General features: G+C 45.0%; 1 protein-coding gene across 1 annotated transcript in view; it reads right to left on the bottom strand.

The window, feature by feature from the left end:
• LOC309557628 (uncharacterized protein) overlaps window positions 1-13,712 on the bottom strand; it is a gene marked incomplete at its 3' end in the record, with an annotated part of 126,498 nt that overhangs the window by 28,662 nt on the left and 84,124 nt on the right. Inside the window, 1 exon segment of the mRNA XM_082260419.1 lies at window positions 11,035-11,226. Coding sequence (XP_082116545.1) covers window positions 11,035-11,226 — 192 coding nt within the window.

Raw genomic sequence — 13,712 nt, 5'->3', positions numbered from 1 at the left:
TGTGTGATTTTTACTTTTTGCGCTATAAACAAAAAAAGAGCGACAATTTTGAAAAAATAACAATATTTTTCACATTTTTTATATATGAAATTCCCCCCAAAAAAAATGTAAAAATCAAAATTTTTTAACATTTTAGGCCAATTTGTTTTCTGCTACCTATGTTTGGTAAAAAAAAATTGCAATAAGCGTATTTTGATTGGTTTGTGCAAAAGTTATTGCGTTTACTAACTAAAGGGAAAGATTTTTGTCATTTTTATTTTTTAACGAGTAATGGCGGCGATCTGCGATTTTTTTTTTGCGGGACTGCAAGATTGCGGCGGACAGATCGGACCCCTAACTGACATTTTTGACACTTTTGGGGGTATCAGCGACATTACTACAGTAATTCAGTGCTATACATATGCACTGTTACTGTAAAAATGACACTGGCAGGGAAGGGGTTAACTTTATTAGAGAGCAAGGGGTTAAGTGTGCCCCTAGGGGCGTGCTTCTAACTGTAAAGGGGCGTGGCTTTTGATGTAAACACAGAGACATACGAACCTACATAGCAGGATCGTATGATCTTCAGTTACACAGGGGAGAATGACAGGCGGCTTTGTTTACATCAGCCGCCTGCCTTTCTCCCTCTCTAGCGGGAGATCGCGAGTGACCGACGGACATCGGATCCACCGGTCACTCGCACAGGGATGCCCGTGAACGAGAGGGGGCAGGAGCGCAATCATACTAACAAGCCGAAAATCGGCAGATTGGCAGATCGGAAAATTCCCGGCCAAATTTTGACGCGTGTGTACGGGCCTTTAATTACATTCCGAACAGAGGATATTGACATCTGAGAACGCTTTGCTATCTTCTTATAGCCTTCTCCAGCTTTGTGAGCGTCAACTATTTTCAGTTTCAGTTTTCTAGACAACTGCTTAGAAGATCCTATGGTGGTGATTGTTGGGTCAAGGTCAGATGCGTCTGGGCATTTAATACCTTTGAGATTGAGATCACCTGGTCTTCCCAGACGATGATTGAGAACAATCCATGACACTGGCAGGTCTCAGCCTTGCAAAGGGGGCAGTGCATGCTATAAATTCTGCAGGGTGCCCAAACTTTTGCAGACGCCATTTTTTTGTTTTCTGTAATTTTGAAAGTGTAAATGATGGAAATAAAATCTAACTTTTGTTGACATATTATAAGAATCTCTAATCTGTAATTTGATGCCTTTTGGAGATTTTTCCATCTTTCCTTGGCTTGTTTATGCACATTATTTTTACCTGGGGTGCCCAAACTTTCGATCACCACTGTAAGCATATAATTTTCAGACGCTTTTTTGGGCTTTTTTCAGGTGTTTTGTGGGCTTTTTCCAGGCGTATTTTTGGGCTTTTTTCAGGTGTACTTTTGAGCTTTTTTCAGGCATTTTTTCGGGCTTTTTTCAGGCTACGTTCACATCTAGATGTTTTGGGGCATTTTTCAGCTCTAAGGATCAGCTCAAAAAATGCCCAACAAGACAAATCCTATTAATTTCAATGGCTCCTGTTCACATGTGAGCATTCCGACGCCTTAGGCAAAATGCCCGATGCTCCAAAAAGTACATGAGCTTCTTTTTGGGCAGATTACAGATTAGATGTCAATGCCTGCCTCCAAACACCTGCAAAAAACGCCTATAAAAACGCCTATAAACCGCTTGTAAAAACCCCTCTAAAAACGCTTGCAAAAACGCCTATAAAAACCGCCTGAAAAACAACTATAAAATAGCAACGCCTAGATGTGAACATAGCCTTAAGGCCCGTACACACGTACCGATCGTCGGCATACAAACGTCGGTGGACGAAGGATCTGCCGATTGTACGCGTGTTAGTATGGTGCCTCCGACAGATGTCTGCGCACAATCCGCGGACAAAAGTCTTTCGTGCAAACATGAAAATATTTGTATGCCGACACCAGAACGGACGATTGTTCGCCTGTCAGTACACAATTCGGCCGACAGACCGCAGATTTGCAAGACTGGGCATGCTCAGAAAATAGAAAACACAGGGAAAGTTAACCATTACATGACATCACTTCTGCAGTCGGCGGACAAAATTCTTGTGCTGTCCTTGTGCTGTCTTTGCACTTTTCAGCAGACACCGACATCCCGGGGAGAAAAGAGGAACATTTGTAAGCCGACCATCGGTACGTGTGTACGGGGCTTTAGGCTACGTTCACATGTAAGCGTAGCGATCGTGGGCAGAATCACCGCGATTCCGCCCGCGATCAGGAAATCATTGCAAATCGCGGGACACCTGTGCGTTGCCCGTGATTTGCAATAACACCCCAAACACTGTGCGATGTTGCCGTGATTTCCGCCTGCCGAAATCGCGGTAACATCGCGCAAAAAAAATTGCGGGATGCATGATGCCCAACAAAAAGTACAAGAGCTTCTTTGGGGCGTCATGAATCCCGCGATTTTTTCTGCGCAATGTTAGAGCGATTCGGCAGGCGGAAATCGCGGCCACATCGCACAGTGTTTGGGGTGTTATTGCAAATCACGGGCAACGCACAGGTGTCCCGCGATTTTCAATGATTTCCGGATCGCGGGCAGAATCGCGGTGATTCTGCCCTCAATCACTATGCTGACATGTGAACGTAGCCTGAGGCATTTTATGGGCTTTTTTCAGGCGTATTTTTGAGCTTTTTCAGGCGTTTTTGGGGCTTTTTTCAGGCGTTTTTTGCAGGTGTTTGGAGGAAGGCATTGGCATCTAACAAAATGCCTGTAATCAGCTAAAAAAGAAGCTCATGTACTTTTTTGAGCTTCAGGTGACAACACTCTCAGATGTAAACAGGGGCCAATGAAATGAATGGGATTTTGGTTGTTGGGCCTTTTGAGACTTCAGAGATGAGCATTTTATGAGCTGTAATACGCTCAGGTGTGAACAGGAATGCGGTGATAAAAGAGATTGTAATAGATGACATAGTATAGAGGAAGATTTCCCCTTCTGATAAGGAGCCCTCATGTGTACTTTGCTCCTTTCAGCCGTGTAACAAGAGTGAAACTACAATAAACTCCAACTAATACACAAATATTCTCATTCTGTTTCCTGGTTGGTTCTTTATTGCTCTGTTTGTAAACATAGAATTACACTGATAGGCCCATGTATTAACTTTGCATTCAGGAATATTTCAGGAGGCGGAGCTGTGACACGAAGGGGGTGTGGAGTGAAATATTAGAAAGCGTATGTGGACTCTGCCAAAAAAAAAATCCAAATAAATTGTATAAAAAAATGTAAAAGAAATGTAAAAAAAAGAAAAAGAATACGCTAGACGAAAAATCAATCCAACATTAGCAGCGCTTTGAAAGAGTCATATAACAATATGCATGAAAATAAAAAGTCCAATAATCATAGTCCTTTCATCCAAAATATCTCCCAGTAATTAATAGTGATTAACCACTTCAGCCCCGGAAGATTTTACCCCTCTTAATGACCAGGCCATTTTTTGCGATTCGGCACTGCGTTATTTTAATAGAAAATTGCGTGGTCGTGCGACGCTGCACCTAAATACAATTGTTATGCTTTTTTCCCCACAAATAGAGCTTTCTTTTGGTGGTATTTGATCGCCTCTGCGGTTTTTAAATTTTGCGCTATAAACAAAAAAAGAGCGACAATTTTGAAAAATACGCCATATTTGTTACATTCTGCTATAAAACATTCCCAATAAAAAAAAAATTTAAAATTACGTTTTTTATCAGTTTAGGCCAATTTGTTTTGGTAAAAAAAATCCCAAATCCCAAAGTTTACAAGCTACGGGATGGATTTTTGGACTTTTTTTTTTATTAGTAATGGCGGCGATCAGCATTTTTTAGCGGGACTGCGACATTGCAGCGGACAGATCGGACCCCTAACTGACATTTTTGACACTTTTTGGGGACCAGTGACATTACTACAGTAATCAGTGCTAAACATATTCATTGTTACTGTAAAAATGACACTGGCAGGGAAGGGGTTAATACTGGGAGTGATCAAAGGGGTTAAATGTATGCCTAAAGTGCTTGCTCACTGTGTGGGGGAGGGATTCTGTGACAGGCACAGACAGATCGGGGTTGTAGCTTAGCTGAAACTGCTGATCTCTCCCTGCCTGACTCTGAGAAGACTCGCCTGCTTTGTTTACATAAGCAGGCGGGTCTTCGGTCCCTGACATTCGCAGGAGGGCAGCGGCAATCGCCACCGCTCCTCCCACGGCCCGCGGCAATCTCCACCGCTCCTCCCACGGCCCATGGCAATCGCGACTGCTTCTGCCACGGCCCGCGGCAATCGCCACTGCTCCTCCCACGGCCCGCCTCCCGCTGCACTTGCACGAACTCACGTAGTACTACGTGATTTTGCGCAGCCGAGCCGCCCTGCCGCAGTAATACTAAGGTGGGCGGTCAGCATGAGGTTGAGGAAACAGGAGTTATCAGTATGGCGGGAGGAAAGAAATGCTTGAGCTGATCCGTCACCACACCTCGTGGATAATCACCCCCTAAAGTAGAAAACTCACCACAACTAAATGATACTAGGGCAAATGAAATCATATTTCCCAGCACTGGAAGTCTCCGATCCTTAGTCTGACCTTTCAGGTCACGTCCCCTCCACTTGGATACCTACCGTGAGACCAGAGAACCAGGGTTATGGGAAAAAGGAGTAGTTCATAGTGAAGTCCGTTTAAAAACTTTTATTGGATACCACTCAAAAAGCCCCCCTCCTAATATGTAGGGATGATCAAACTTTTGAAAAGTTTGGGTCGACCAGAACACCCGAATTTCCCGAAAGTTCAGTTCGGATTCCAGAACCCCATTGAAATCAATGGGACCCCAACTTCTGGAATAAAAAAACACCATTTTGAAGCCCTAAAACCCAATAAATGCCCCTAAAAAGTGCCTAGGGTTCTGGGTCATGCCTCAGGGACTATGAATCAGGCAAAAACAAGTTCTTAAAAATTGTCGTTTTTGATAGAGAGCCAATTATTGAAAAAATTATTGAAAAAAAAAAAGAGATTTCTTTGGATTTTGTGTCTGGGGGGTCTAAAAAGTGTACCTGTGAAGTTTCAGCTCTGTAGCATGTCCAGAACCAGAAAAAAAAGATAATTTTTCTTAGAATTTCAGTAGCGCAGGGATGGTGTTACCCTCCTTTCACACCTGGGCGTTTTTGTTTCAGGCGTTTTTCAGGCGTTTTTTGGGCGTTTATATTTTTATATATATATATCACCCTAACATGGCAGAGTCAGGTCACCCTAAACTACACTACGGTCACTCTGACACCTAAAGCTATCCCTACAAAAACTAGATTATTGAATCTAACTATAGTGGAATATAGTACCCTAACTACACTGCATATCCCTTTCCTCACACGAATAATTGCAAAATGACACTGGAGCTTTACAAGCAGCAGGAGAAACACAAATGCTTCCACTCTCTTCCACAGCCTCTGTATTACAGTGCTAGAGTTTTGGTTTTGCTATGTTATATACTGGGGGATTTATGGGGGGCGTATTCACTCCTGATTGACCTCTGGACCCCGTAGTCACTCCAATCACATTTTACTGATGTTTCTGGGCCAATCACAGGCTTTTAAAGCCCAGTTCCTGTCCCATTGCATTTTGGGCGGTTCTGGTGGCCAAATTCCGAACTTTTACCGCAAAAAGTTCGGAATTCGGCCGAATTTCGAACACCCAATGTTCGGGTCAAACCGATGGTCGACCCGAACCGTTCGATCATCCCTACTAATATGCACTTACAAGAAATAACAGAATGAAAGGCAATACGATTATAAACATCCAAGCTAAAACTGCCCGCTTTTCTCACCGCTCTCCGGCCCGCGGTCTCCAGCAGCATGAAAGCCTGACAGCAGTAGCTAGCGAACGTAGTGTCGTAGCCACGTGGTCACGCTCTAACGCGTTTCGTCATCAACTTCGTCAGTGGGCGTCATGTATTATAAATAAGTACCATTTGTATATACACATTACTGTTCTCTGTCTTTTATATTGCTTCTTCCTGCTGGTCTCCTCACTTTCTTTCTCCCTGCATGCAATGCTTCCTCTCCCGTACTCAAATTGTTTACTCTGATTTCATTGCACACTGAACATCTCACAGTGTTCATTAGAAAACTACAGAAAGTCAGATAGAGCGGGCCTTTTTTTTTTCCTGCTTGGAGGAGATCCAGCATTATCTAGTCCTTTCCTCCCTAGCCTGACTGTCCCTGGCCTGACCCTTTCATTCATGGGATTTTAGTTCTTCGGTCATGAAGGTTCTGCATCGCATGTGAGCATTACCTATAGCTCCCAACTGTCCCTGATTTCGAAGAGACTGTCAAAACTGTCCCTGATTTTGAGGAGACTGTCAAAACTGTCCCTGATTTGGAACAAAGTCCCTCTTTTCGTCTCATTTGTCCTTCATTTTTGTCTGATATACAGTATATACAGTATCTCACAAAAGTAAGTACCCCCCTCACATTTTTGTAAATATTTTATTCTTTTCATGTGACAACACTGAAGAAATGACACGTTGCTACAATGTAAAGTAGTGATTGTACAGCTTGTATAACAGTGTAAATTTGCTGTCCCCTCAAAATAACTCAACACACAGCCATTAATGTCTAAACTGCTGGCAACAAACGTGAGTACACCCCTAAGTGAAAATGTCCATATTGGTCCCAAAGTGTCAATATTTTGTGTGGCCGCCCTTATCTTCAAGCCCTGCCTTAACCCTCTTGGGCATGGAGTTCACCAGAGCTTCACAGATTGCCACTGGAGTCCTAGAGAGCGAGTTTGGGGTGGAGGATCTTGATTGGCCTGCACACGGTCCTGTCCTTAACCCAATAGAACACCTTTGGAATGAACAAGAGCAGAGACTGCGAGCCAGGCCTTCTCTCCAGCATCAGTGCCTGACCTCACAAATGCGATTCTGGAAGAATGGTCAAACATTCCCATAGACACACTCCTAAACCTTGTGGACAGCCTTCCCAAAAGAGTTGAAGCTGCTATAGCTGCAAAGGGTGGGCCAACTTAATATTGAACCCTACAGACTAAGACTGGAATGCCATTCATGTTAATGTGTGTGTAAAGGCAGGTGTCCCAATACTTTTGACAATATAGTGTATGTGCCTTGACTACTTTGACTACCTACCATGTTGTCTATATGGTGACTTACTCACATTGGGTCTGGATGGTTCCCCATTTGGAAGTTGGTCCTTTTATTTTAAGAATATGTGTACAAGACCATTGGCTGTTCACTGAATGCACCTGAATTTTCCACCCAAGGGGCAATTGCTTCACCTTGGCTTATTCATTTGCACCTCTATAGGCAACATACACATGCTATGAATTGCAGTCTACCCTACTGGCTTATATTACTCTATGAAAGATTAGGAGAAGGTTCCAGTGTCCTGATCCCATCACATGTGCTGTAATGCATTAAGTCCACATGTGAAACGCGTTAAGTCCATATGTGAGCTGTAATCGGAATCGTTGCATGTTGTAAACCCCTATGTGGAGCATCATTTTTTTTTTGTTGTGTAATAGATTTTTAATAGTTCATAATAAAGTTGTTTTTATAGTATTCATTTTTTTTATATGTCCACATAAAGTCCATGACTTGTATATTCTGTTCATAGTTGTACATGGTACAGCAAATGTATTCAACTTGAAAAATGTATTGAAGGTGAACATTATAATAAAAGCTGAAAATATGTCTTATTTTCCAGTATTTCCCTTTAAGCTTCTTGTTGACACTCCATGTCTTCTCATTTTTGGACCACACCCTACGTCTTAGAACTTGCAGTGTTGATGGGTATTTCCAGTCTCTTGTCCTTGGACTGTCACCACTCCTGGTCTTTGTACCATTACAATTGAGTAATCCTCAGAACATTCTGTCTCAGTGGGAATTCAGATTTTCATCTTCACACTGTAGATGCTGGACGCACTGTCAGGACATTTGCGAACATTTGAACTTTACTTCATCGTAGATGGAATTACTGTAAGAAACAGAGAGGAGTATTCCATTTCTTATTTTCTTATGTACTTATCCTATTACAGGAGAAACTGTACAAGACGACCTGCTATTAGAAATCACAGGGCCCCATACAGCCTACCTAAACAGCTCTCCATCCTTAAGCAATCCCTCATACCCTGCAGCAGCTGGCGGCCCTCAGGGTAGGGCTGGCAGTCTTTGGCCTGGGGGGCAAGTCCATAATGTGGCCCATTGAACCAACCAATTGAAGCAACTAGTGAAGGAATACAAGTCCAAGCATTACCGCCTGAGATCTAAGGATGCAACCCCCCAGGGTTGTGAAGGACTACAAGTCCCAGCATGAACCCCTGAGATATAAGGATCTGACCCCTTAGATCTAACAGGTTCATGCTGTGACCTGTAGTCCTTCACTAGTTGGGGGGGTGTGACACATCCTAAGCTCTGAGGGATTCATGCTGGGACCTTTTGTCCTTCACTTTTGGAGGGTCATATCCCCAAAAGTAAAAGACTACATGTCCCAGCATGAAACCTGGCTGAGATCTAAGGATATGACCTCCTCTGCTGCCGGCTCATGCTCCACATATGTTGTAATTCATCCACTGCTCCCGACCTCACCACAGGCCAGTTGACTCTTGAGAGGTGCTCTGTTTGATCCTGGCACAGACAGGTCCCTTCCCTCAGACAGGCTCTGAGGCGCATGCCACCACACAGAAGAAGATGGAGTGAGGAGGTGGGTGGAGCCAAATAGGCATGGAGGAGGAAGTTAAATCCTCCTCCGCTCTGGATGCTGGGGCCTCAGCCTCGCTTTCCTCCTCCACATCAGCCAGGTGACTTTGTGACTGTGAGAACAGCGAAGCTGCTGCTGTGGCAGCCTCTTCTGGGGTAATCAGATTGGCCCAGGGTGGAAATTGCCACCCTACCCCCTAGCCCAGTCCGCCCCTGCTGCTACTGAGGTTATCTACAGGAGGGATGATCGGTTTGGCGTGGAGGAATTTATTAGAACAGATCCCCTGTAGTTCCCCCCTGCAGCAGCTGAAAGCTGGTGGGAGAGAGAGGAGATGAAGCCTGGTTTCAGCTGCTGCAGGGAGAGCCATGCAAGGGATCAGTTCCTGTAATCCACCCCACGATACCCGGTCACCCCCTCCTGTCCATGTTCCAATTCCTCCTGCTGCCTGGGCCATCTGCTGAACTGAACACTGTACAGGAGGACCGGTGGTGCTCTCTTATCAGCGGTCCTGTGTACAAGCAATAATGTGGAGGAAGTTATGAGTTTCACTGCCATGGTCCCGCTCACTTTTTTTGTACTCTGGGTAGCTAAGTTAAGTTTCTAATTTCCACATAAACCAAGAAAAAGTCCAATGCAGAACTTGAAGCCCATTAAAGCCCAACACCAGCCAAAACTTTGAAGGTTATTTTATATAGAACCTCTGTCGGATTTTGTTGTCATCTGTTCCCCTATTGGGAAGATTACTTTATCACCTCCTATCCTAGTCATATCTCTCCTTTGAGGATTGAAGTGGTTGTAAACCCTTACATAGTTGTTGATTTATTTTGGATGTTCTTGATTTTACAGGCTGCGGTTTGATTGCTCTCCTCCACATTCTGGAGATTTCTAGAACATAGGGAGTGGAATAAAGCAAATGGGCAGCATGAATGTTTATGGTGCTGCAGCCAATTCCTGGAAGAGATGTGCCCAGAAGGTGACTGGGGATCACATAAATAGTCTGAGCATTAGAACAGCAGGGTCTTCCTGTTGAAGGGATTCCACTTGTACAGGTGGAGGGTGCTTACTTCTCCCCTTTCCCCCAAAGCTTTTCTACAGATTCAAACAGTCTTTCTTTGAGATTCCAGCTATAGCAGAGCTGAAAGTATCTCTGACATCCTGAGACTTCGCCTAAAGAATCCAGTCCAAACACCCATCTTGTTGTTTAGTGTGGATGGAGAAATCTGTTCCTAACATTCAGCCTTTAGGCTGAACAAAACAATTCTGTTAACGAGTTAACAACTTCAGTGCTGTATTTTGGCCTAGGCCAACAAGGCCCAGGCCTAGGGCAGCACTTTGCAGGGGGGCAGCAAAAAAGCCACCCCCTCCACCTGAGACTCTGTTGGCCACTAGCTTCTAGAACCGCCTCTCTCATCCCCCTCTCTCTTTCTCTATCATCCCCCCTCTCTCGCTCTCCTCTCACACTCTCTCTCTCATCCCCCCACTCTTTCTCCCCTCTCTCTCTCATCCCCCCACTCTCTCTCCCCTCTCTCTCTCATCCCCCCTCTCTCTCTCTCATCCCCCCTCTCTCTCTTTGATTCCCCCCTATCTTTCATCCCCCCTCACCCACCCTCTCTCTCTCTCCCTCCCTCACCCACTCTCTATCTCTCCACCTCCCTCACCCACTCTCTCTCTCTCTCTCATACCCGCTCTCTTTCCCTCCCTCACCCACCCACCCCTCTCTCTCTCTCTCATGAGATCTCAGGGGTTCATGCTGGGACTTTCCTTCAGTTTTGGATGGAGTCACATCTGTTAAAAAAGGAGTGGGGAAAATTTACATGGGGGGGGGGGGGCGCCCAATTTTAGTCTTGCCTAGGGCAGCACAAAACCAAAATACACCACTGAACAACTTTACAGTGAAAGATTCTCATTCAGCCTTTCTAATGATGGATAACCATTCTTGGAAAATCATAATTTGCTCCCCACATTCCTGACAGTCTGCAACCATTAGGTGGGTAACTGAAGTCTTGTTCCAGGAGTGCTGGTAATCCATGGCTGAAAAGTCAATGCTCCTACTATACTCATTTCATGGGGCATATATTCAGAATCTTATTCAAACAGGTTTTGTTGGTTGCCCCATTTGATTACTATAGTGCGGGCTGAATTACTTGTAGTGCTTTAGTATTGTAACTGCCCCATTGTATCAGATTTTTCTCCTTCCTAGGGGTGCCCTCATGTTTTTGAAGAAACTTGCAAGGTCCCTGGTTCATATTGTTACTAAACATACCAGACTACCAATTATTCATGACTAAATCCCCTATTTACATCAATTGATAAAAATTACAGGATTAAGAGAAAATTACCTAGGGATGATGTAACTGGGGTACACTTTTCAGTTTTCTTACAAGCTGCATTTTATCAGCTTTCTGTGTGTGTGATATGAGGAGGAGGTCACTGGCCAACTTTTCAATTTTGGGCTGCTTCTCCAGGATCCGAGTCTTCTCCTGATCACTGCAGTCCTCCAGATCATCAATAACCACTATCACATTGTCCTTTCCTGAGTACACAGAGGACATCAATAATCAATACAAGTACATTTAATTTGTTGTGTAATGTATATATGTTTCCTTATCTATTTTGGCCAACTCCAACTTTCCCTCAATTCTCTCTATATGTAATCAGATTAGTATTGATTGTGAATGGCTCTTTCTACTGTAACATACCTAACCATCTAGGCTCCAATACCCTATTGTAGTGATCAACTGATATCGTTTTTTTGTTGCCGATACTGATATTTTGGCCAATGCATATCGGTATCGGCCAATATGCACCGATATTTTCGTACATTGTTTCTTGACAGCTACTCTCGTGGAGGGATCTGGGGGTCTAAAAGAATGCTTTTAAGTGCCTCCTCTGCACTTAAAACATTCACAATGCCAAGTTTGGCTGTTTTGAATGCTGTGTTTTTTTTTGGATCTGGCGCCAGTAACTGGAAGTGATGTCATAACATCACTTCCGGGTTTTTGCATGGAGACCCGATCAGAGCCGAATGCGGCTTTGATCAGGTCTTCGGCGGCCTTGCAGGCTGGTTGCCCGGGTCTCCCGGTGGGATGGGAGACCCGGGCGAGCCACGGAAGGCGGCGGGAGGGGGACATCCCCTCCTGCTCCTTGTAATGTTAGCTGAGCGGCTTCTCAGCCACATCGGTTGTCATTACAAGACAGCCAACCCTCGGCTATGGACGCCGGTACCGGGTTGATGACTCTAGCTGCAGGCATCACTTCGGTACAAGCACTTTCCCAAAATATCGCCAATATCGGTAATCGGGGCCGATTCTGATGTATTGGGGAAAGAGCATATCGGCACTCGATATATCGGCTTTGCTGATAATTGGTCGATCCCTAATTTAAAGTAACAATTTCAGCTTTCCAGACTCACAGGTATCTGCTCCAGCAGAGGCGTAACTAGAACCTTTAGGGCTCTGGTACAAAAATTATGAAGGGCCCCCCGGCCCCTGACTGGGGTCCTTTCCACTGATATCAGGGATCTTTATTCCCATCATGGGACCCTTTATTACGGTCCCACAGCAGATCACCTTTCTGCTGTCTTGGGGTCCCCCTACGGTGACAGAACACCAGAGCACAGTCGCAATTGCGACCTTTGCGACACTGGTGGTTCTGACACTGAAGTCAGTGTTTTTTTTTATTTTTGTTGTTTTACCATTTTATTTTATTTTTTTACAATTAAATTTTTTACTATTTTTGACATATTTTTAATGACCCCCGTTGAGGGGCTTTGATGAAATAGGGGTCTAAACAGACCCCAGATGTCTCACTTTTGAGACAGAGAAAGGGCCCAAGGACAGATTTATCAGTCCCTTTCTCTGCAGCCTCAGCTGCACAAAATGAATGAACGGGAATAACTCTAAACAGAGCTTTCTGTAAATTCATAAACTGAGGCATAGTGACTCTATTCATTAACACAAGGAAGGAGCCGGTAAATGCCACATTTACTGGCTCCTTCCCAGCTCTCTATCCTGACAGATCCCCTGCAACAGCCGGCAGGATATGGGAGGGGAAAAACTGGCAGCATTGGGTGGGGGGGTAGGGTGAGGGAGGCCAGGAAAGGGCACAAGGGGCCCAGGGCAGCAGCACAGGCATAAGAAGGCGGCGGGAGCAGCATGTAGAGGAACAGATGCCCCCCATTTACCTCCTGCAGCACCTGAATGTCTGCTGGACGGAGAGGAGGGGAAGTGGGCATTCAGCAGCTGCATGGAGGGATTAGTTCCTCTACATGCCACTGCCCTTCTATCCAGGCATACAGAGAGGTCAGGTCACAATGGCAACCCCTGCAACCCCTGTAGATATACCCCTGTTCTCTAGTATCAGCTAACATCTGTAATTATAGATGTGCTTGTACAAGATCCATGTTGCCTTGTGATTTAGATTACCCACCACCAGCCAAGTAAAAATGTCAGGTGATCTTCTCTGACCATGTATAACTATTTAAATGGGCAAACTTTATCATATCTTGTTAACCACTTGCCGACCGCTCACTCGAGCTCTACTGCGGCAAAGTGGCTCGTTCCCGTCCAGCGACGTAGACCCCTTGTGGGCGGCGCACGCACACCGCCAGAGCCTCCGGGCCAGGGGAGGAGCGGCGGTGATCACCACCGCTCTTCCCCGATCGTCGGGGAATCGAGTTTGGAAATCCGCCCACTTGTGTAAACAGAGCGGGCGGATCTCCTAAGTGACAGACAGTGACAGATTGCAGGGTTCAGCATAGCTGAACATGCGATCTGTCCCTGTGTCACTCAGTCACCTCCCCCCACACACGTCAGTAAGCACCAGGCATACATTAACCCCTCCCTCTCCAATAAAGTTAACCCCTTCCCTGCCAGTGTCATTTTTACAGTAACAGTGCATATGTATAGCACTGATTACTGTAGTAATGTCACTGGTACCCCCAAAAGTGTCTAAAATGTCAGTCAAGGGTCCGATCTGTCCGCCGCAATGTCACAGTCCCACAAAAAAATCGCAGATCGC

The sequence above is a fragment of the Pelophylax lessonae genome, assembly GCF_965119305.1.
Source record: "Pelophylax lessonae genome assembly, chromosome: 6".
NCBI classification, from domain to species: domain Eukaryota; kingdom Metazoa; phylum Chordata; class Amphibia; order Anura; family Ranidae; genus Pelophylax; species Pelophylax lessonae.
Note: the sequence above shows the minus strand (reverse complement) of the source record. Positions and strands in the feature narration are given on the sequence as shown.